This window comes from Rhamphochromis longiceps, linkage group LG5 (genome assembly GCF_057381845.1).
Source record: "Rhamphochromis longiceps isolate RC_006_pf linkage group LG5, R_longiceps_female_GT1.1, whole genome shotgun sequence".
In the NCBI taxonomy this organism is placed as follows: domain Eukaryota; kingdom Metazoa; phylum Chordata; class Actinopteri; order Cichliformes; family Cichlidae; genus Rhamphochromis; species Rhamphochromis longiceps.
The window spans coordinates 7,215,508-7,240,073 of record NC_140561.1 but is presented as its reverse complement, the minus strand read 5'-3'; the positions used below and the strand labels follow the sequence as shown (position 1 = coordinate 7,240,073).

The window sequence follows — 24,566 nt, the reverse complement described above, 5'->3', positions numbered from 1 at the left end:
GTTGGGGATGGATGTTTTCCCTTGATATTGAAAGTCAGCTGTAGTTGTGTGATTAAAGGACCACGACTGCAGAGAAACCCAAACTGAATTACTGCTTAAACTCAATGAATGCCGACGCTTTACAGGAGCTAAGGTGCCAGTCGCTGACTGTTCTGTCAACGTATCCCACTGAGATCTTAAGCTGTTCTCAGAGTTTTCGGTGGCCCACCACCGTTGATTATATTTCCCCTCTGTCAGGCCTGACTCCAGACAGACTGGGTCCTCCATCTCATGATGTCAGCCCAGTGAGCCCTGAACCAACCACTCCAGGAGCTCAGTCTCCATCCCACCTCCACTACCACAGCAAGGCCCAGCACAGACGCTTCTCCATGGAGGTAAGTAAAAACTCAAATTGCAGTATTACAGTACAGTAAATAAACCAGTGCAGTGGAATTATAAGACGTGCGTGTGTGTGTGTGTGTGTGTGTGTGTGTGTGTGTGTGTGTGTGTGTGTGTGTGTGTGCGCGCGCGCCACATCAATCTCCTGCATGTTTGTATTATCTGTTGTTTTCTCCTTACTACACTGATACAAATCATTGTACCATTTGCCTATATGTGTCACAGCATGCAAAAACCATGCTACAGTCCAAAATTGAATTTTTAATTTTTTTAATGAATCATAAAACTTCAAAGCCTGTGGATTAACATGCAAAAACAGATTGGTTTAATTTTCTATGAATTTGTTGCTTAAACGTGTTACACTGTGTCTGTTCTGTGAATTATTGTGGTTTAGCAATGATGCATAAATAGTAGTCTATAAATCATCACTTACAGCATGTTTGTAAATGATTAAACGTCCAATAAAAACTCGACCAGGGTTACAAGAAACTGTTAATCAATCACAAACCACACAGTGTTTGGACATTAGCTGGAAAAATGTGCTGCCACGTGACTGTAGAGTGGACAACCAGATGATCTGGCAGAGACAATATATACATTGAGTCACAGAAGACAGGAAGAAGAGGAAGTCATAGAAAAGGAGATGAGAGCAGGGCAGACAATCACAACAGAAGGAGACAAAAACAGAAAGTAAAATTATCAAAGGTCCAAAACACAGCAACATGAAGATGAGATGTGAAGACTGACACTAAAAAAGATGTCAGACAAAGAGACAGAAAGGACGAAGGCACTGAAGGAGAGACAAGACGGAAGGAGATGAAAGGGAAGCACTAATAACAATGCAGTCAAAGCAGGGACCATGGAGTGAATCACATTAATTCCATCAGGAAGTTTTACTGAAAGGTGAAACTATAAAGATTAAAACTGATAACTTCGTCATCAGAAGGACCCAGCAGAGGTAGTTTGGGTATCTGACAACAACCAGGAGGAAGCCCCAGGGAAGACCCATTACAAGCTGGAGAGATCGTATCTGTCGACACTATGAGCTGGTTAAGGTGGCCGGGATGTTGGAAGTCTGGGCTTCTCTGCTCAGACTGTTGCCTCCACGAACTTAACCCAGACAAGGGACGAATGGAAACTGATCGCTAGAATAACAAAGAAACTCATGTGAACTGAAATCCATCATGTCTAGAAAAAGAAATCTGGATGATAACAGAATGGCAAATGTTCCTTCTTATGTGCAGAGGTAATGAATTGTTCTGAAGGATTTTACAGCTTCTTTTAAAACCTTCATCTGTCATTTGAGAACTGAACAAAAGAAACTGAGAAAACTCTTAATACTTAGAGTATTTGAGGATATCTAAGTGTTGTAGAGCAGCGGTCTCCAACCTTTTTTGCGCCACGGACCAGTTTATGCGGACATTATTTTCACGGGCCGGCCTTTAAGGTGTCGCGGATAAATACAACAAAATAAAACTAGTACTGGTACCGAAAAAAATAAGATTTATTCATAACACACGTGAAAAACCCAGGAAAACCGAGGTAACGATAAAAACGATAACAAAATAACGCTGAAAACCAATTAAAAACCCTGAAAACCATACATTTCACACCTGAGCCTCAACTCTCGTGGCCCGGTACCAAACGACTCACGGACCAGTACCGGTCCGAGGCCCAGGGGTTGGGGACCGCTGTTGTAGAGTATTCAGTGTCACTGAAATACCTGGTTTAAAGAATCTCAAAGGAAGACGACATTTTGATGGCAGTGAATTATTCATGCAACGATTTGATTTTGATGTAAAATCAATACTTTGCTGTGTGTATGAGTTCTTTCGTGAAAAGCATCTTCAGAGGTGAGGCGCTAAAACATGTCGTGTCACAGCACTACAGAAAAACTGTAATATAATAGATGGTAGGGTTTGGATTCCTGTAATGCCTTCCATCTCACACGCTGCTTTCACACTAATTTGTGTTTTGCCAACTGACTGAAAGGAAACTGTCTAGGTTGGAGTGCATATTAAAAACATGAAACATCAGCCAGACGCAGATATCACCAGTTACACGAGGAGATGTCCTCCTCCCCACGAGTTATTTCTCCATTTCCACCTCCGTGGGCTCAGTGAGATGAGTCAGAAGCTTTTAACCCTGCGCGCTGCAGCAGACATTTTTATTGAAAATGTGAGAGTTCACAGTTCTACCTTTGCAGAAAAAGTCCCCGTGGAGCAAAAGTCGTTCACGCCACACAGCACAGACAGTCGAGCGAAGCCACGAGAGAAATGAGTGCTCAGTGAGAAGACAGAAATAGGTTGCAGCCTGCGAGCTTACACAGACTTGGACAGCTTTTGTGTGCAGCTCTTTCTAATAAAAGGCTTTAAATACTGTAACTAATTAATGTGCTTTAATAAGAGATCGTTTCATGGATTCGGCACTCCTCTGCTCACCTTCAGTCTGAGCAGAGTTGCAGTAAATCCAAATAGCCCCTGTGTGGGTGCTGTCTTATCAAGTAACACTTTTTGACCACACACTCTTTAATTACACGTCATGTTGCAGTTACTAAAAACGACTGAGTAAATTGCTCAAGGGCAGTCATTAATGACTGTTTAATAGCAGCGCAGTTACTTCACTTTATGCTTTCATTAAAGTGTCATTTCTTTCATTTTAACATGCAAAAGAGCAAAATGGAATTTAACCTATAATAAATGCGCACTGCCTTATTTAAGTGTGTATGTAGGACATATTAAATCTGATATGTATTTTAACCCCCCGCTCCCCAACGTCTCACTTAAGCTCCTCCCTGAGCCTGGAGGGAGGAGCTTATACGGGGGTTGTTTGATTGTTAGGGTTTCTTTCTAATGTTTAGGTTTTTACCGTACAGTAAAGTGCTTTAAGATGACTGTTGTGAATTGGTGCTTTATACAACACTGACTTGAATTGAATTGAAATCATCCTGTAGTAACTATATAACTATTTCAAATTCAAATTCAAATTTTATTTGTCACACACACACACAACCATACACAGTATGACATGGGGGTGAAATGCATGTAGCTGTACAATGCCCGACCATTACATGACAGAAGAAAAGTTTTACAATATTTACAATTTACAGTTTACTACAAAATTTACAAATTAACTTGGGAATTTACAGTAAAGAATGTGCAAATAGCAGAAAAGATTATAAAGATAAGGATTATAAATTATAGGAATTATAGGATTATAGGAAATGTGTGGTGGTGCGTGTGGTGATGTGTGTGAGAGTCCAGTCTTATAGTGATGTGTGTGGGAGAGTCCAGTCCTACACCTGGTTCAGGGCCCGAATAGCCTGGGGGAAGAAGCTCCTCCTCATTCTTTCTGTTTTGGCCTTAAGGGAGCGGAAGCGCTTCCCAGACCTCAACAGTGAGAAGAGTCCATTGTTGGGATGGGAGAGGTCCATCATAATCTTCCTAGCTTTGGACTTGCACCGCTTGGTGTAGATGGACAGCATGTCAGGGAGCTCTGATTGAATGATGCGTTCGGCTGAGCGCACCACTCTTTGCAGATCTCGTCTGTCCTGCTTGGTGCTGTTCCCAAACCAGGTGCAGATGTTTGCCGTCAGGACGCTCTCGATGGTGCAGGAGTAAAAGTTCTTGAGCACCTTCAGTGGCAGATGGAAGTCTCTAAGTCTTCTGAGGAAGAAGAGACGCTGACGGGCTTTCTTAACCAGGGAGTTGATGTGGCAGGACCATGACAGGTCCTGAGTGATGTGGACACCCAGGTATCGGAAACTGTCCACTCTCTCAACTGGCGTGCCACTGATGATGAGGGGTTTGTAATTCCTCGCCTGCTTTGTAGTGAGGTCCACGATCAGCTCCTTAGTCTTGCTGATGTTTAGGAGGAGGTTATTCTCCTGGCACCAGGTCTCCAGGTTCCTAATCTCCTCCAGGTAGGCCGTCTCGATGTTGTCGGAGATCAGGCCCACAACAGCAGTGTCGTCAGCAAACTTGACAATGGAGGTGGTGTCTGATGTGGCTACACAGTCATAAGTGTACAGTGAGTACAGCAGGGGGCTTAAAACACAGCCCTGAGGCACTCCAGTGCTGAGTGAGATGGAGGGGGAGACTTGTTTTCCCACCCTCACTGATTGGGGTCTGTCTGTGAGGAAGTTGAGGATCCACTGACACAGTGATGAGCTGAGTCCTAGATCCGTCAACTTGGTGAAAAGCTTAGATTGAATTATTGTGTTGAATGCTGAACTGTAGTCCACGAACAGCATCCTAACATAATTCCCTCTGCCAGTGTCCAGGTGACTCAGGGATGTGTGGAGCAGGTGAGATATGGCATCGTCTGTGGAACGATTAGTCCGGTAAGCAAACTGAAGTGAGTCGATGGTGGCAGGAAGTGAAGAAGTGATGTGATCTCTCATCAGTCTTTCAAAACACTTCATCACAATTGAAGTCAGTGCTACTGGACGGTAGTCATTGTGGCAAGCGGGCTGTTGTTTCTTTGGAACAATAATGGACTGTTTGAAGCACGTGGGAACCACAGCTTGGGCCAGGGAGAGGTTGAAGATCTCTGTGAACACCGGTGCTAGCTGGTCAGCGCAGGCTCTAAGGACCCGGCCAGGGATTGCATCTTGTCCTGCTGCCTTCCTGGTGTTCACCCTCCTGAAGGTGTTCCTCACGGCATGCTCTGTGATGATGAATGCATTGTCTTCACTGGTGCACTCCGAGCGCGCGCAGCCGTTTGTTGTTTTAATTGCTGCGGCGTCGAAGCGAGCATAAAATGTGTTCAGCTCATCAGCCAGTGAAGCATCGGCATTCATCATTGAAGAAGCTGGTCGTTTGTGGATGATCTGATATCCTCGTGTTGGTGTTGTTCCCAGACCATCATGAAAATGTTGTTCCAGGTTCAACATTGCAAGTGACCAATCACATTGTTGTGACGTTATTCCTTTGCGCGCCAAGCCATTCGTGCATTTATGAAATTCCAATGTTGCAAGGACAATATCAATTCTGCTTACTGTTTATTAAAGGGTTATGGTTAGGGTAAGGGTCAGGGTCCGTTGATCGGCGGACAGAGGTGGTTTCACGCAGCTTTAGTACAGTTTTTTGTTTTACGCCAGTTTTTCCCGAAGTCGCAAAAGTATGACGTCACAACATTCTGATTGGTCACTTGCAATGTTGATCCTGGAACAACATTTAGTATGATGATCTGGGAACAACACCAACACGAGGATATCAGATCAACCGGTCGTTTATAGTCCGTTTATAGTCCGACTAGAGTCACACTGTCGTAGCTGTGACTCTAGTTTTTCCCCATAGCTCCGCTTTGCCTATTTGTGGGGAGATTTCCATCTTTTACTAGATCTTTGAGGTTTTGGCTGCAAGTAATTAATTTCTGTTTAATATGAATTTCTATGAATGTAGACAACTACATGCCAAGTAACTAGACTCAATCCCTGTATTATCACAAACACATTGCCAGTTTGATCCCATTCTGTCACAGAATGATAGCAGACTGATTGTCTTATTGCTGCTTCATCACAGTCCTGATGCTCTAAAGACACTCGGAAGGTGGCAACTGACTGGAGAGTCATCGCAGATCTGGTCCCCATCTTTGAAGCAGCCATTTGAAAGGCAACAAGACTGCATGTTCTTTGCACACGGTCAAAATAATTGTGGTAGTGCCGCAGTTTCCAACCACTATTTTTACCCAGTCTGACTTTGGCATGATTTAATAAGGTTGTGTGATGTCGGTTGTGTAGCATTGTGTGGACTTTGTATTTTGAAGGCAGACATGACTAACAAGTGAATTGGACTGAGTGAAAATAAACAGACAAAAAGTGTTAAGCAATGACGTAATTTAAAAATAATAATAGTTATAAATGGTAAAAGAATTAACAGTATTAATGACAATGGCTCAAAAAGTACAGATTCTCCGCAGCCTTCGGGAACAGTAAAGCCATTATTGTGGATTACAGATGACAGCTGAGGTGTGTGGAGACCAAGAGAAGGCCTAAAGGATATTCACTCCAAGAAATATCCAGCCTACTTATTGAGGTCAGGTCAGTTCTCTTGTTAGATGGACCCGTGTGTTGAGGATGAGACTGCTGGTGGAGCACCAAGCTGACAGGGTTAGCAGTTCCTCCCTGTATGCAGTCTCCTCATTGCTGGCGATTAAACCGATGACTGTTGTGTCAACTGCAAATTGTATGATGGTGTTGTTGCATGAACGGTTTTTGTGCCAGGATCAGTCCCTCGAAGCACTTGGAAATGAGAACGTACAGTTTTTATGAATCACTTTTATTCTTGCAGGACGTTAGTAAGCGCATGTCCCTGCCAATGGACATCCGCCTGCCTCCAGAGTTTCTGAAGAAGTTGCAGATGGAGAATGAAAACTCACCGCTCTGCAAACCTCTCAGTCGCATGTCTCGACGCGCCTCACTGGTTAGTGATGTGTCTGTTTTTGCCATGTTTGTCTGCCTTTTTAATAGAACTTTCTCATTTTAGTGACTTTATTGGCTTTTCTTCTTGCTCCTAGTCTGACATAGGATTTGGGAAACTGGAAACATACGTTAAGCTTGGCAAACTGGGTGAGGTAAGTTGTAACAGTAACAGTTTTCATGTTTCATTAAGAACATACACATAGGTTAAACACTCAGTTTTGCTTATAAAGGCTTTGAAACGAGTGAAATGACGTGGACACATCTGCATAGCAGCCATAATAAGAGCTGGGTGAATTCTCTAAACACCTGAAATGGCATCATTGCTTCCTGTATTACCTCTTTTATCAGAGGGCAACCCTTTGTGAAAGGAAAGGAGATAGTGCCGTCCAATATTTCATAGTGACACACTACAAAAACAAACCATCAACAGAAGGTTATCATGTAAGCTGCTGCTCCGTTTCTTATCTTACAGGTTACAATGTGATGTTAATACACGTTTTGTACTCTGTACAATTTGTTAAACCCACCGGTGAACTTTAAACACTTTGCCGTCGTGTTACGTAGTTGTTGTTTCAAGTACTTTGGAATTTGTATAGTGCTTTTCAACCTTACTGACCAATCAGAAAGGTTATGCCACGTTCATGCACTTCTGTCCACTCCACTTTATCTACCTCACATCCATGACCAGTGTGGAATCACCAGTTAACCTAATATGCATGTCTCCGAGTAGGGGTCAGAGTACTCACGGTTGGTCAAGTTACTTGAATATAGTAATTAGTTCCTAATTACTGATCACTTCTCAAAGAAAGTAATCCCGTTACTTTACTGATTACTTATTTTCAAAAGTAATTATTTACTTTGTTACTTTGTTACTTTTTAAAAGCATGATACACAACCTGAATATGTAATAAAGCAACAGACCTTTCAGCCATTTTTTTCTGTATAATCCATCATATGAAACTGAATCAAATGAAAAAAAGTATCTTTTTAAAACTTGTTTTATTACTTTTCATCTTTTAACGTTATGCACATTGCATCAAGCAAAAATTCATTGCGTTAAATGCAGTTATATGCAACACTGTTTGACTTGAAGAAATCTGTTTAACATTGAAACCTATTTTCTGCATATTCCTGCATATAAAATTAAATAATTTTAAACGCTAATGTTTTTGTCACTTTTTACGGACTAAAACTCAAAGTGATATGAGTACTTCCACACTTTAAACGCTGCATGGTCGTGTTCTCTCCTGCACTCCATATTATCCATTGTTGATCTGCACATGTCTGTTACCATGGATGTCGCACGCTCGTACGTCATTAATGAGACACTCACAAACAAAATCACGGTTTAGTAACGCAGCGTGCTTACGGGAAAGTAACTGTATTTAATTACCTTTTTGCAATAGTAATCCCTTACTTTTTTCAAGTAATGAGTAAAGTAACTGGATTATAGAGAGACCATGCAGGAAAGGCCCCAGTCAACCAGGAAATGTAAATCAGGAAGTTTCTTGCCATGATTTTGAGCTGTATTAAAATGATGAAGTGGAGTTTGTAGTCTTCATCATTTTGGACATAGTTGTATTTTAATTAGTTTGCCAAGTTCGCAGAATGATTTCAATAGGTTTTCATATTTTTAAAGTCTCATTTTTATTTTCATTTTAGTTAACTACGTTTTTAGTTTAAGTTAACTGTAAAAACCTCGCTCCAAGCACTCTGCTTTTTTCCATTTCACATGGTGTTAATTTGCCTCTCGTCCATTTCTAGAAACACAAGAATCTGAACTGACGTGTTTTTGCAAAGCTTGAATATTCTAACACAGATTACTCTCTATTCAGTTTTGCCTGGAGTGAAGTAATCTCAGTTAACCTAACATAGTGTCATGACACTTCATGTTTCCTGTGAATGCACACTAGACTTTACAGAGGTTGGGAATTAATCTTGTAATGAAGTGATTTTTGCTACTGGTTTGTCCACGTTGACACAGCCATTCATAAAACACAGAAACAATGCACAGGGCAAAGTATAAAAGATGTGAGTTTTGTAGTCCATCTCTGGGACATGATATCAACTCAGCAGACTGACATCAGCAACATACTGCTGTCACATTATCACGTGTCAGAGCAGTCAGATACACAGTGGTTCTGTTCTCCTCAGTCACTATAACTGCTACTTTGCAAGAAATAGATTTTCACCCACATCATAGTCCAGTGAGATATGAGTGTACACAACAAGTCCACAGATAAACGTCTCCAGAGGATAACGTTGTCTGTGATCAGCCATGCTCATCGTATCAAAATGAGTACCACATGCAGTATGTGCCTTCTTTGCTTATATACCAAGCCAAACTAGTGTACCCATGTGTCCAGATTTCTGGCATGGCTTCATGACAAATTGCTAAGTGGATTACATTTCATGGACTTGCCTAAGATGAAGAGGGCTCATGGGCTGAAAGCACCTAAATACCATGCTATTCATGTGAGAACATTTATTGCCTTAAGGGCTGAGGAATGTTTAGTGGCAGAAGCAGCCTGCATCAATCTGAGTCACAAGGCTCAGCAGCTGATAACAGGGGTGGCAGGAGATCAAGAAGAGCTGCTTTTATTGTCAATTATAGTGATAGGAGGTCCACAAAAGCATGGTTAGCTTTACACAAAACCAGCAGTGGAAGGTTATTCTAGATGACAAATCATCAAACTTTAATAATCAGATCCTAAAACAATATTTACATATATATATATATATTTAATTATTGAATGTGACAAAGGCTGTTCGAGATGTGAAGTTGATGCTTTCACACACGATATGTGAAATCTTAATTCAGTTTGTAAAAGAACGGAAAAGTTTTATTGGGAATCTTTTAACAAATGATATTATTATAACATTAAAACCTATTGTGACATCAAATTGTTCCTTTAAAAGAAAAATTGTTATTGTTGTTATGGATTTTCATAAACTATAGACTTCATTGTTTCATCCTGCTATGGATGGTTCCACTGCGCTTCCCAGTATTCCCGTTATGACTCCATTAGCATGCAGATGTTTGAACCACTTCAGCTCTTTCCTTTTGATGGAATACCAATAAGAGCCAAGGATACAGCTAACGATTGAAAATATATTAAAGGGTTATTTGTGCATAAGTGATGTGGATGTGTGTGTGGATGGTGCCACACCCATAGTCTCTATGTGAACATGTACTTTTTATTAGTATATTTTGTTGTAGTACAGCAACATCAGAATATCAGTAAGCTCTTCGGGGTGTTTCTCTGTGCAGGGGACATACGCTACAGTCTTTAAAGGGCGGAGCAAACTCACTGAGAACCTGGTTGCACTGAAGGAGATCCGGCTGGAGCACGATGAGGGGGCACCTTGCACTGCTATCAGAGAAGGTATGTGCACACACACGCACGCACACACACACACACACACACACACACACACACACACACACACACACACACACACACACACACTTTACAGTCCAGTGCTGCTGTGTTTGTGTAGCACTTCTACTTGCAGTTTTGGTAATCACACCGAACAGGTAGGTCTAATAATAACACCGTGTCGTTTCATTCACCTGCAGCATTAGTAACAGAGCAACTTGAATTAATACTACAGAACTGTTGATACAGTTCAATATATCAGGTCGATGTTGCTAAAGAATTTGCTTATGTATGATCCTTTTTAGAAGCTGAATTATCTTAAATGGTCATTTAAATGTTCCTCATGTGAGTCATGTCACGGTCTCAGGATTTTACAGTGTTATGGAATTTTGATCATCATTAATTTTTTATTTTTGTTCTTATTCTAGTCTAGTTGTTCTAGTTATTTTATTCTGTCTCTTAGGCTGAGATGTGGAAAGATCTTGCAGACCCAAATGCAAGACGCAGAAGATGCAAAATCAAACTCAAAACAGACATTAAGTGCAAATTTAATCTGAACAATTTACAATGTCCAAAGAATCCAAAGGGAATGCAAGCCAAAGAAAATAAGTAAAAGGGAACTCATTAAATAGTAACAGTGAGTGAAACTTAAATGAACATAATATATCAGAAACTCAAAACACAAAATCTTTGTGTGGAAACAGTGAAGTAGGAGTATAAAGTAGCATGAAAAAAAATCAGTACATGCATGTGTGTTAAATTTGATGAGAAGGATCAAAGAGCTCTCTTTTTGTTGTACAGTGGCTATGCAAACTTTAAAGCAACACACAGCTGCTAGCTTTAGACCACAGACTGTATATAAAGGTGGACAAATAAGTGAAGCCAGAGCATTTAGTTTCACACCTCGGGTGTAGTGTTGTCAGGTTTTGTTGAATAAAATAGCTCACTTCATGTCTCCTTCCCTTGCCCAACCAGTGTCTCTGCTAAAGAACCTGAAGCACGCTAACATTGTCACCCTGCATGACATCATCCACACCGACCGCTGCCTTACTCTGGTGTTTGAGTATCTTGTGAGTATATCACTTCATCTTTATTAGGTTTTCTGAAGATGTTGATCTCAAATACCAAAAAGCAAAATGGATCAATTTGACTGTGTGTTTCAGGACAGTGATCTTAAACAGTACTTGGACAACTGTGGGAACCTCATGAGCATGCATAATGTCAAGGTGAGTCATATGCATGAATCATCATCTACATACTGCACATTGTAGAGAGTTGCACTAAGTAAGTTTCCTGAAAAATGCGTTCAACATTTCTTTAACAAAGGTCGGGAGGTCACCGAACCTCACCAAACCAAATTACAATCAGGGGGAACCAACAAAAAATTCTGCCACTGTGGAGCCACCTGCTACAGTGACCCACGTGAATAAGAGAGCAGCCAAAACGAACTATTTGTTTGCAAATGTGAAAACCTTTGGGCAGATCTACGGTCTGTATCAGGACAAAACTGTTTAGTTTTTTGATACTAAGAGTTGCTCTCCATATTCATAACTAGGTCCAGTGTAAATTGTGCAGTGGAAAGCTGGCCTTACTGCATATGTATTTATGGGAGCTTCCCTTTAAGCTTGAAAAACTTTGGAAGGAGAGTATTTAAATGATTGACAGAAATGTGCTTTGTCCATCTTGTATGATGTATGTTTTGATTTAGTTAAACGTAAACAGTTTTTTAATTTTATTTTAGAGTTACTATACGAGTTTCCTTAAACATTGATCAATTTTTTTCTGCTTATTTGGGCCCTAGTCACGGCAGCAGCCTAAGTTGACCACCCTCTCCCCAGCCACCTCCTCTAGTGTGTCCATGGAAAAACCAAAGCATTCCCAGCCCAGCTGAGAGATATATTCCCTCCAGCATGACAACTACATTGTTTAAGGACTCTGATAATAGATGATAGTTATGCAATACACTGAACATAGAAAACATATCAAATGTTTAAATTAAGGGAATGTACCATTTTAAGATGTAAATAAGGTCTGTACTTGCCTCTCAGAATTAATGCTGCCTTTCCAGATCCATTCCCACACTCTCAGAAATGCAGAGTGCAGATGCGCATCCATGTTTTCTAAAAAGAACTTCAAATTTCGATTCATCTGACTACAGGACAGTTTGACACTTCACCACAGTCCAGTTTAACCTCTGGGTGGTCTTGGGTCGATTTGTGCCATTTTTCATTGTTCGTATACACGCCATTTGCACTGTGTTGAATGGAATATAGCGAAAGTCTGCAAAAAAAAGTTTGGTCACATTTACTGTTAAAATTTCAGTATGACTTCCGGAAATTAGCTTCAGTGGCTAAGCTAGCGATAAACTTACACTATTGGTCTTAGTGGTCGATTTGTGCCCCATTGAAACCCATTATAAACGCTATTTTTCACTGCAGATTAATTACGGTTAAAGGGATCGTGATCGTTCCACCTTCAGTCTTTGTGGGGAGCTTGCCAGCAGCTGGCCGCCTGGAGGGCTTTTTATGCTCCTGCAAAAAAAAAAAAAAAGTGGATCGAAATACATGTTGGTGCTAACCCTAACCCTAACCCTTAAAACAACGAAACTATAATTAAAACTTTGTATGAATATTTCAGGGAGAAGTAGTTTTAAAAGACTGGCTAATTTAAAGTGGAAAGAAATATTAATATATAATCTTTTTATAGCACTTTTTATGGCGTGGTCGATTTGTGGCTCTAAGACCAATAGTGTATGCATTTTTCTAGGACCTCCCAGAGGTTAAATTAGCATAACGGAGAGAAGAGGATGCTGTTTCTAGATGCTGTGCACATGTTCACAGACCTTTGACCTTGCTTTGTGAACTGTGTTCACAGAGGGTGATTTGTGGAAGCGTCCCTTAGTGTCATTTTTTATTAAAGATTGTTTTGTTTTTATCTTTTCTTTTGTTTTAAATCTTAACTATTACACAACTACTGCAACTCTTTTTCTCCTCAGATTGGTCCTGTATTGTTGTTCTGGTAATTACATCCTCCTTTCATGTTTCTGTCTGCAGATCTTCATGTTCCAGCTGCTGCGTGGTCTGTCCTATTGTCACAAGAGAAAAATCCTCCACAGAGACCTAAAGCCTCAGAACCTGCTTATCAATGATAAGGGCGAATTGAAATTAGCTGATTTTGGTAGGAAGGAGAACAATAACAAACACACAACAACATGCACACATTAACAAGTGAACTTTTGTGAAGGAAACGACACGTTTCTGGGCATGATCACTCCCCAGTTCTATTTTACTGCCACTCAAGAGATCACCTGTCCTAATTACTTTAGCACCTTTACTTCCTGTATCCTAGCAACTGTGCCCCTCACTCTGAGTTTTCACAGTTTTCTGCTGGAAATGGGAATTAAATCCACCAGTACTTTCTGACTGCATTTCAAAAGTTTTAAATAAACACGGGTAATGTGCGGATAGCGGAAACTTCTCTTTACCTGCTCACAGTGTGTAGATGATGGACTTATGATATTTCACTGTGCTGTTACTGAGGTCCTGTGACTTGTGTAATGTCCAGGTCTGGCCAGGGCCAAGTCCGTCCCCACTAAGACCTATTCCAATGAGGTGGTAACGCTTTGGTATCGACCTCCTGACGTGCTGCTAGGCTCTACAGAATATTCCACACCCATCGACATGTGGTAAGCAGGGGACAATAGACGTTTCTGTTGAAGGGCCGTCCTTACATTTTTCCACATCAGTCACGGTGCACACTGACCTGCTTGGCTGGAAACTAAATGCTTGAAACACAGCTAGAAGTGTACTTTAAACCACTGAGCTGGTCAGGAAAGGAATTGGTGCCGACCCTGGTTACAGTAAAATCCTGTTACTTGGTGAAACACTCAAATATTCTCGAGGGCCATCCAGGATTTCCATGACTCAGTTCTGTCTATTAAAATGTCACAGGTTGTTAGCAGTGAGGTGAGTCACTAGTCATACAAAGGGGGCGTGCATTCACTTTCCTTACGTGTTTTTGCACACGGTTTGCTGTGGTGAGAACACCCCCACAGCTCTGCTAAATCAGAAATATAAATGTGGCTCTCTAGCAACACAGCAGCCTTTTATGAGCACATAGAGCTACATACACTCTCATCAGACTGCAGGATGCCTCTTCACCACGCCATCCTGTGTGGAACAAAAGGCTGGACTGTGCCCACTCACTGCATACTAGTTTGCACTTACAATTAACAGTCTTTGAAGTGTGTGTGTGTGTGTGTGTGTGTGTGTGTGTGTGTGTGTGTGTGTGTGTGTGTGTGTGTGTGTGTGTGTGTGTTGAACTCAACCTCACTCAGAATTTTTATACCTAACAGCTCGTCCTCCTCTGTGCCTCCTTATCTCCGCCTCCTTCTCACAGGGGCGTAGGCTGCATCCTGTATGAGATGGCAACAGGTCGTCCTATGTTTCCTGGTGCCACTGTGAAGGAAGAGCTACATCTAATTTTTAGGCTCATGGGTAAGAAAAACATTATTCAAATGTAAAGGCCATACTAAAGTATATTACAGCAGCGAGAGACAATAAGTAAAGCTTTAACACTAGGAAGGCCCAGGCTTCTACCTTTCTACCTTTAAAACCCGCCACCAGCCAAATGGCTGGTAGGCTTTTAGCTAAGCTTTAGCTTCAGGCAAGTGGAAGCTAAATTGGCTAGTCATTCATATGTAAATTGGGTTGTTACCTGGGAATTCTGGAGGGAGGGGAGTGGGGGTGTGTGGATGAGGGGGTGGGGGAGCTGCTAAAAGCGGTGAGCTTCCTTTTGTTTCATCTTGATGCATTCTCAATCATCCAGGGAAACAAATCTCCAAAAGTCACCAACTTGGAGTGTTTCAGTTTGCCATCTTAGGGAGAAATCAACACACATGGGTGTATGTCCTTTGTTGCTGAGATTTATTGATAAAAACAGTACAAAAAATCAACCATTTGTACACATTTTTACAAATAATTATAAAAAGTGAGTGAGTACATTTCAACATTTTCAGCAATCACTCACAATCCTGGCACTGCCATGGTATCTGTAGTCTGCATTTACCTTGGCTTGGCTTCCTGATCAATTGTCCACTACCAAAAGGAAGCCAAGCCCTGTGATCACACCTTGTTTTGTTGTAAAGGGTGGCAGGGCTTGGCTTCCTTTTGGTAGTGGAGCATTGATCAGTCGTCCATTGTGGCATCAATGTGATCACACCTTGTTTTGTTGTAAAGGGTGGCAGGGCTTGGCTTCCTTTTGGTAGTGGAGCATTGATCAGTCGTCCATTGTGGCATCAATGTGATCACACCTTGTTTTGTTGTAAAGGGTGGCAGGGCTTGGCTTCCTTTTGGTAGTGGAGCATTGATCAGTCGTCCATTGTGGCATCAATGTGATCACACCTTGTTTTGTTGTAAAGGGTGGCAGGGCTTGGCTTCCTTTTGGTAGTGGAGCATTGATCAGTCGTCCATTGTGGCATCAATGTGATCACACCTTGTTTTGTTGTAAAGGGTGGCAGGGCTTGGCTTCCTTTTGGTAGTGGAGCATTGATCAGTCGTCCATTGTGGCATCAATGTGATCACACCTTGTTTTGTTGTAAAGGGTGGCAGGGCTTGGCTTCCTTTTGGTAGTGGAGCATTGATCAGTCGTCCATTGTGGCATCAATGTGATCACACCTTGTTTTGTTGTAAAGGGTGGCAGGGCTTGGCTTCCTTTTGGTAGTGGACAATTGATCAGGAAGCCAAGCCAAGGTAAATGCAGACTACAGATACCATGGCAGTGCCAGGATTGTGAGTGATTGCTGAAAATGTTGAAATGTACTCACTCACTTTTTATAATTATTTGTAAAAATGTGTACAAATGGTTGATTTTTTGTACTGTTTTTATCAATAAATCTCAGCAACAAAGGACATACACCCATGTGTGTTGATTTCTCCCTAAGATGGCAAACTGAAACACTCCAAGTTGGTGACTTTTGGAGATTTGTTTCCCTGGATGATTGAGAATGCATCAAGATGAAACAAAAGGAAGCTCACCGCTTTTAGCAGCTCCCCCACCCCCTCATCCACACACCCCCACTCCCCTCCCTCCAGAATTCCCAGGTAACAACCCAATTTACATATGAATGACTAGCCAATTTAGCTTCCACTTGCCTGAAGCTAAAGCTTAGCTAAAAGCCTACCAGCCATTTGGCTGCTCTCCGGGTTTTAAAGGTAGAAAAGCCAAATGGCTGGGCTCTGGGCCTTCCTAGTGTTAAATCGTCTTTATCCTCGACCAAGTTTAAAAGTCTTAGAGGACTTGGCCACTACATTTAATATTTCATTTCTATTCCAAATATTGCATATTCAGAGTTTGATGCAGCTCATGTATGTTCTACATTCAGCATATTCTGCTCTGAATTGTTATTCTGAAGCATTTTTATGGAGAGAAATTTGCCTCAAAAGGGTTCCAAATGCGTACGGTATGATCCACCAAGGGCGTAATTTCCAGGAGGTTGGGGGGGTTATGACCCCCCCAATAATCAGACCCAGGCAATCCCCCCCCCCCCCCCCCCCCCCCCCCACCCAATAAAATTATGGATTATCTTGCATAAATAGGCTGTTGATTTTCTTTACTCGTTTCAGTTATTACCAGCAAAATAGTTGCATATTTAATCATCTGGGAATTTACCCAGTGTGATTCAGTCCACACAAATGTGAAGCAACTGGCCACACATGAAACTATTTTACATCCAAACCTGAATAAATAGTCATTATTTATGCACAATTTACACACAAGTTCAGTTTCATGAATTGGATAAATTTCTCTTTCAAAGAGCTTTTTAAAGCTTTGTCTAAGACTACGTCTAACCTCTCTCCCGCTCACAAAACTTTGCATGCTTGTGCACCAATCGCCTGATATTTACAGGTCGCATCACGTGCCGACGTGGGGTTTTGAGGCCACAAATTCCACAAAACCACCCAGATCCACAAATACAAAATCATCCGATTCGTAAAGTTGAACTTAATAAATAAATTGACTTCCTTATGCATATACAAACTGCTGCGTCTTTATACAGTACTGTGCAAAGGTTTCAGGCAGGTGAGAAAAAATGCTGTAAAGAAGGAATTCTTTCACAAATCGAAGTGTTAATCATTTATTTTCATCAATCAAAAAAATGCAGTGAATGAACAAAAGAGACATCTAAATCCAATCAGGATTTGGTGTGACCTCCCTTTGCCTTCTTCTAGGTGCACTTGCACAGTTTTTGAAGGAACTCTGGTGGTAGGTTATTCCAAACATCTTGGAGAACTAAGCACAGATCTTCTGTGGATGTAAGCTTCCACACATCCTTCTGTCTCTTCGTGTAATCTCAGACACACTCGATGATTGTTGCCGTACCATCACTTCCAGTACTTCCAGTTCTTCTTTACACTGAAGATAGTTCTTAATGACTTTGCTGTGTGTTTGCGGTCGTCGTCCTGCTGCAGAATACATTTGGGGCCAATAAACAATCATTTATATTTCTGAAAGCATTCTTTGTTTACACCATTTTTTCCACACCTGCCTAAAACTTTTGCACAGTACTGTGTGTGCCATACACAAAGCTGCCAACCAACATTTTATAAGGCCGGGTACAAGCACATCTCCCAAGAGTAAGTTAGTATAGACCTGAATATCATTTGTGCATGTTGTTATTTTAAAAACATTTATTTAATCCTTGAGATCATGAGCTCATTTTTAGGAGAGGCCTTTGTACAAAGCACATGTAACAATATGGACAGGCACACTTATGTAATACAAAGATACATGTTCACACATAAATGTAACCTTTTAAAATGCTCTAATGAAATAATAAAATGCAGCTCCATGCTTTTTTCTAGTTTATCGTGTTCATAGGCAGCAAAGGTTTCCATCCACTTTGTTTCAAGTTCAACGTAACTGAGAAGAAGAGCTGATGTTAACATGAGTGCAGAAAAGAACCACCTGTGAAAACACACAAAAACCCCACCAAAGGCAGTGTTGGGCAAGTTACTTAATTATAGTTACTAGTTACTTCTTCAAAAAAGTAACTGAGTTAGTAACTGTGTTACAATATTCTAAAAGTAATTAATTACTTGAAAAGTAACTATTGCATTACTTAAAAAAAATGTTTAACCCTCTGGGCTCCAGGGTATAATTAGCCATTTTTAACTACTTTTGATGTTTCCTCCACATTTCACCTTTAAAAACTATTTATTTGCTTGTTTGGTATCATTCTTTTCAGCACAACCTCACGTGTCTGAATTTACAGTTATGTTTTCATTTTGACTGTATTACCACAATTGATCTAAAATCAGACAAAAAACATAAAATCAGAGTAGAAAGAGTTATATTTTTACTGTAACAACCACAAACATGTTTATTGAATCATATTTCATAACTTTAAATGCAAATATAAATTGTCAATTTTAAAATCCTATTTGTGCCACTCCAAATATTTCTGTCCACTATAAAGGAGAACATCACAGCCTGATACCTGCAGGCCTGACAGCAGCAGGTGTATCACTGCTTTTTCTACCTGGAGACAGCAGTCGCCTCATTGTTCTGACACACAACACAAAACTATCCACAACACTCACACACTAACTACACAAGACAACACATTAACTACAAACATGCTAAACGTCACAAATCCCTCACATCTCAAAACTCACTCTTTCTCTCTCTTTTTCTGCTCTCTCTCTCGCCGTCACTCCTAAAACTTCCCATTTTTTGTTTTTTTTTGCTCATAAGCAGAGAGTGCTCGCTGTGCTGTCATTAGACAGTAAATGTGACGAAACTATTGAGGAAAAAACACACGTGTATATTATTTATCATGACTCTGGTTTTACGTGGACTATCAACACAATTTATAAACTGGTATATATCACATTGTTGCTTTGTCTTTAAGTGGTCATGTGATTGGCTTACCACGACTTCCTCAGTCAAACAGCAGCACTCATGTGATTGTTTTGCCCCCTGAGCTCCAGGTGTTGTGCAGTGATCATGATTACCGTCCGCGGGAGCGCGCAGCTGCTTAAAGCTGTAATGCCCAGATTACTTACAGCTGCTTCCGTGCAGCTGATATAAGATGCGGTAAGATGAACACAGCTTCAACCGTCTGTTTGTTGAAAAATAGTAACGGACCGCATTTTCTTATTAGTAACTGTAAAGGCGTTGTAATGATAGGAATAGTAATTAGTAGGAATAGTAATTAGTTAGATTACTCGTTACTTAAAAAAGTAACGCCGTTACTTGTAACACCGTTATTCCCATCAAAGGTAATCGAGAAAAAAATGTAAAAATTGAATAATAACTTTCAAATTTACATTTTCTCAAATTTACTCTCCTGAAGTCTCACAGAGAAGACAATTCTTTCCATAATAATGATTCCATAAGTAACATTCAATCCTCAAAGACCTGGGGAGACACAAATAAACATGACACCACAGGGCAAAGTAAAACTAAACACATTAAACAAGAAAACACTAAACTCTTCAAAATAAAACAGGAACCATGGAGAGACGTAGACATGACAACACAAGCCTGACAATTAGAACATGGAACACGCTGAGAGACGGACACACAGGCATAACTGAAAAGTAAAAACACTGAGGACAAGACAGACTACAAAGAGGACAACAAAAGACTTCAGGAGTTATAGATGAAACAAAAACTAGAATGAAACTCAATTAAATTCTAACTAATAATAACAACCAAAGAACTAAACATATTTCTAATATAACACGAGGAATCAAAAATGCAAAATAAACTCAAAACGCTCGGTCACAGACCCAGCGCCTGACAATTTCTTTGAGCAAGCCATCATTAGCAATAATATTTAGCCTTGTTTCCAGAGATTGTTGATCCATTTGTTAGTTCCTGCAAATTTTTAATAATTTTTTTTCTTGCCCAACTGTGCTTGAACCCCAAAAGTGTGCCCTTTAATTCCCTTCCATCTTCTACTGTAGTTTGCATTGCACCATTATTTTATTGGTGTCTATTCAGTAACGATTCAGTGAGCTTAATGCTTGTCTTGCTCCTGATTTAGATATAGATCAGCTCAACATTTGTATGAAAATGTTAGGTGGCAGTGTCCTCTGATCAAGTATTTCTTTTGTTTCTTTGCCCAACAGGCACTCCGGCAGAGGAGACCTGGCCTGGTATCAGCAGTAATGAGGAATTTATGTCCTACCTCTTTCCTCAGTACAGACCTCAAGCTCTCATCAACCATGTGCCCCGGTAAAACTCACAATCTTCTCTTCACTGCCTATTCACTGGCACAAAAAACAAGCTAACATTTGCTGATTAGCATCACATGCAGAATAATTGCTGATGCTGGTATCAGTTTGCTTGCTTGTTTTTTGTTGTTGTTTTTTAAAGGATGCAAAACATTTTTGAAGAAAGTAACTAGTTTTTGAGCCATCACACTGATAATGGTAACTTTATTTGTCCCCAATATGCTCATGTTGTTGTCATGTTTCAGGTCTTACATAGTTAACTGAACTCAAAGTTAATTATGTCAATTCTAAACACAAAATACAATACAGTATAAAAATGTTATTCATTGTTTACAGTAGTAATATGTATTTAAAGGCACAATTAGTGTCCTTTACAGAAACTATTTCTTGCAGCTAAACTCATTATACAGTCTGAACTGTTGCTTTGTGTCCCTAAGGTTGGACCCAGAAGGGATTGACCTGCTGTCTGCTCTGTTGCTGGTAACGGACCACACATCCACACTCCTGGCTATGAGGACCTAAATATTCAGACTCACCGATGAGCTGTTTTTATCTCATGATTGCAGTATGACACCCGGAGCAGACTCTCCTCTGAAACCGCTCTACGTCACCCCTACTTCCTGAGTTTGGGAGACAACATTCATAATTTGGCAGACAGTAAGACACACACACACACACACACACACACACACAGAGTATATCAATATCTAACAAAGCATGAATGCTGATGGTGCTTTGTACTAAGTTAAAGTACTAAACTCAATATTTGTTCTAATTACTGTAGGCAGGAATGTTTTTACTCTGTGTGTGGATAGTATTTTCCTGCTGCTGTATTATCACTCTTCAGAAACAAATGTCTTTTCCTGCATGTCAGTTTGTCTTTTCATAGCAGCGTATGACCAGTGTGTAGCTAATTTAGTTAATTATGACCCTGTTCCAATTGGGGGGACACCCGTAGATGAACCTCTCCACAGCCTGCTCTTCAACATTGTTGAAGCAGTGTGGGGTCATCTTGACAGAGAACAGATTTGTATATATTTGGACCAACTTTGTCTTATAGCATAGTGATTAACATTTCCTTGTCAAGCAAAAGGTCAGTTGTTCAGTTCCAGCCAGAGACAGAAATCCCCTTTGGGGTCGAATCAGAATCAGAAGTATCCAGTATGAAACTCCTCCAAATGAAGCATGTGAAGCTGCCCGCACTGGCAACCCCTTTGTGACAAGAGAGGACCTAAAAATAAATTCTCCTGTTACTCAAGAGGATAAGTGACTTTGCCCTTTGCTGGGCTGAGAGAGGTGCCAGCTGCAGCCTGAAACCTTCACAGGGGCGTGGGTTTCTGGCTGGGCTTTAATTTCTTCTGGTCTTCTGTAGAGATTATTGCCACTGTAACGGTGTGCCACCAGATATGCATGTACCATCGCTGGGATCTGAACCTGAAAGTGCAGGTAGTATATGAAGAAGGTGAACTCCTTCCTTAAACACAAGAAGAGTGCAGGTTCACAGCTTTGTCATACCATCTCACAATGATGTCGTCCTGCTTTTCTCTGATGTCTAAAGAGCCTCTTCCCTTTTTCTTCAAATCTTTCTCATCCATTGTGTTGCAGTCTTTTACTCTGCTCATTCAAACTTTTTATGTTATGTTTTGGATTCCTCTTTTTTTCGAGTGTTCCACGTGTAAAAGGGAAGAAAGTCGTTTTCTGCAAAAACCTTGTGATTTTATTTTTCCTGCTGGAAGAGCTGAGGCCATTTTTACACAGCATCTCCAGTAGAACCAACATCAGATTTACAGGGAGTGCAGAATTATTAGGCAAGTTGTATTTTTGAGGAATAATTTTATTATTGAACAGCAACCATGTTCTCAATGAACCCAAAAAGCTCATTAATATCAAAGCTGAATGTTTTTGGAAGTAGTTTTTAGTTTTAGTTATTTTAGGGGGATATCTGTGTGTGCAGGTGACTATTACTGTGCATAATTATTAGGCAACTTAACAAAAACAAATATATACCCATTTCAATTATTTATTTTTACCAGTGAAACCAATATAACATCTCCACATTCACAAATATACATTTCTGACATTCAAAAACAAAACAAAAAAACAAATCAGCGACCAATATAGCCACCTTTCTTTGCAAGGACACTCAAAAGCCTGCCATCCATGGATTCTGTCAGTGTTTTGATCTGTTCACCATCAACATTGCGTGCAGCAGCAACCACAGTGTGTCTTGTTCAGTGGTGGTCGTCTTTCAGCCTTTCTTACCTTGGCCATGTCTCTGAGTATTGCACACCTTGTGCTTTTGGGCACTCCAGTGATGTTGCAGCTCTGAAATATGGCCAAACTGGTGGCAAGTGGCATCTTGGCAGCTGCACGCTTGACTTTTCTCAGTTCATGGGCAGTTATTTTGCGCCTTGGTTTTTCCACACGCTTCTTGCGACCCTGTTGACTATTTTGAATGAAACGCTTGATTGTTCGATGATCACGCTTCAGAAGCTTTGCAGTTTTGAGACTGCTGCATCCCTCTGCAAGATATCTCACTATTTTTGACTTTTCTGAGCCCGTCAAGTCCTTCTTTTGACCCATTTTGCCAAAGGAAAGAACGTTGCCTAATAATTATGCACACCTGATACAGGGTGTTGATGTCATTAGACCACACCCCTTCTCATTACAGAGATGCACATCACCTAATATGCTTAATTGGTAGTAGGCTTTCGAGCCTATACAGCTTGGAGTAAGACAACATGCACGAAGAGGATGATGTGGACAAAATACTCATTTGCCTAATAATTCTGCACTCCCTGTATTTGTTCTGGATTTTCTGCCCCTTGTAACAACAAATCAATGTAAAAAAAACACAAATACTTTGTCCTGTACGTCTCCGCATCTTGAAAATCCATTGTTGAAGCTTTGCTGGCATGTTAAATGTTTTTTAAGTGAATCAGCATCAGGACTTTCAGGAATCTGTCTCAACACATCACTTCACAAACAGCAAAGCGCTTTGCCTTCATCTCCCAACAGACTCGTACACTGGGCAGCTGTACTTATCCCATGTGCATGTACATACCCAGAATTTGCTCAGTTTCCTTAGGAATTTTGTTTAATGACTTTCTTCTTTCCACACACTACACATGTTTATTTGTTCTGTTGTTGTTGTTTCTTATAGCATTTCGTATTCACAGAATTTACAAGATGCATGTATGGTGCTCAGACAAGTCTGTCGTCTGAGTCGTCCTCAACACATTCCACAAATTCAACATCTCAAAGTCAGGATGTTTTTCTTTTTCCACTGATACTCTTTCCTTTGCACTTTGCCTCTTGCTGAGTGCTTCGAGGTCAGTTGGTGTGTGATCTGGACAGTTTAGGTGTGACATGTGACAAATACTGGATGAAAATGGGACGCCGTCCCACAAAAATGTGTGACCAAGCTGGTGATCAGCATGAGGAGGTTGCAGCCTGTGTCAGCTGTGTATGGTTCCTCCACATGCTACTGAAGGCCTTTATTGTTAAATGAATACATTAAATTGTCAATACAGTAAACACCAACAAACAGCACTCAACAGCAGAATAACTGTTTGGTACTGACAGAGAAGCTTTAGCAAGGTTTTCATGGGAGCAGCCCACATTCAGTGCTCTACTCACTCCTTACAAATGTGGCACCATTTCAAGGGCAACAAAGTCTCTCCAGTTGTTTACGATTTATTGTGAAGAACTATTACTATAGAGCAAAGGAATAACTGACCAAACAAAAGTGTCCTTACTTGCTTTGCTACGTTTGTTCTCCACCTGCGTTACAGCTGCTTCAGTGTTTTCTCTCAGAGAGGTGCAGCTCCAGAAGGACCCAGGACACCGCAGCTCAGTATTCCAGCCTTTAGGTAAGGGATCTGACCTCAGTGCAAAATCTGGCCACTTGTTGTTCACATAAGTAACATTTATAACATTCAGTCTTTGTGTTTTCTTCATATTGGTCACAAGAGAAAAATTTCCTTCATTGTTAATTTATCTGATTCTAAAAAAACAACTTTGTTCTTGAAATGCTGAGGTGTCTGCACATGTACTTTGTCAATTAGCAAAGCACTCTGAGAGGCCAGCGTGCCTTGTTTGTTTATTCTAATGCAGTAAAATTGCCACTCCAAAAACTCTCAG

At 40.6% G+C, this 24,566-nt stretch overlaps 1 protein-coding gene across 1 annotated transcript in view; it reads left to right on the top strand.

The window, feature by feature from the left end:
- cdk18 (cyclin dependent kinase 18) overlaps positions 1–24,566 on the top strand; it is a 38,086-nt gene that overhangs the window by 6,947 nt on the left and 6,573 nt on the right. The window contains exons 3-15 of the mRNA XM_085405578.1: positions 238–374; positions 6,672–6,803; positions 6,898–6,954; positions 10,074–10,188; positions 11,158–11,252; positions 11,346–11,408; positions 13,236–13,359; positions 13,747–13,867; positions 14,581–14,678; positions 20,319–20,424; positions 20,861–20,903; positions 20,990–21,080; positions 24,218–24,295. Coding sequence (XP_085261704.1) covers positions 238–374; positions 6,672–6,803; positions 6,898–6,954; positions 10,074–10,188; positions 11,158–11,252; positions 11,346–11,408; positions 13,236–13,359; positions 13,747–13,867; positions 14,581–14,678; positions 20,319–20,424; positions 20,861–20,903; positions 20,990–21,080; positions 24,218–24,295 — 1,260 coding nt within the window. The remainder of the gene's footprint in view (positions 1–237; positions 375–6,671; positions 6,804–6,897; positions 6,955–10,073; positions 10,189–11,157; positions 11,253–11,345; positions 11,409–13,235; positions 13,360–13,746; positions 13,868–14,580; positions 14,679–20,318; positions 20,425–20,860; positions 20,904–20,989; positions 21,081–24,217; positions 24,296–24,566) is intronic.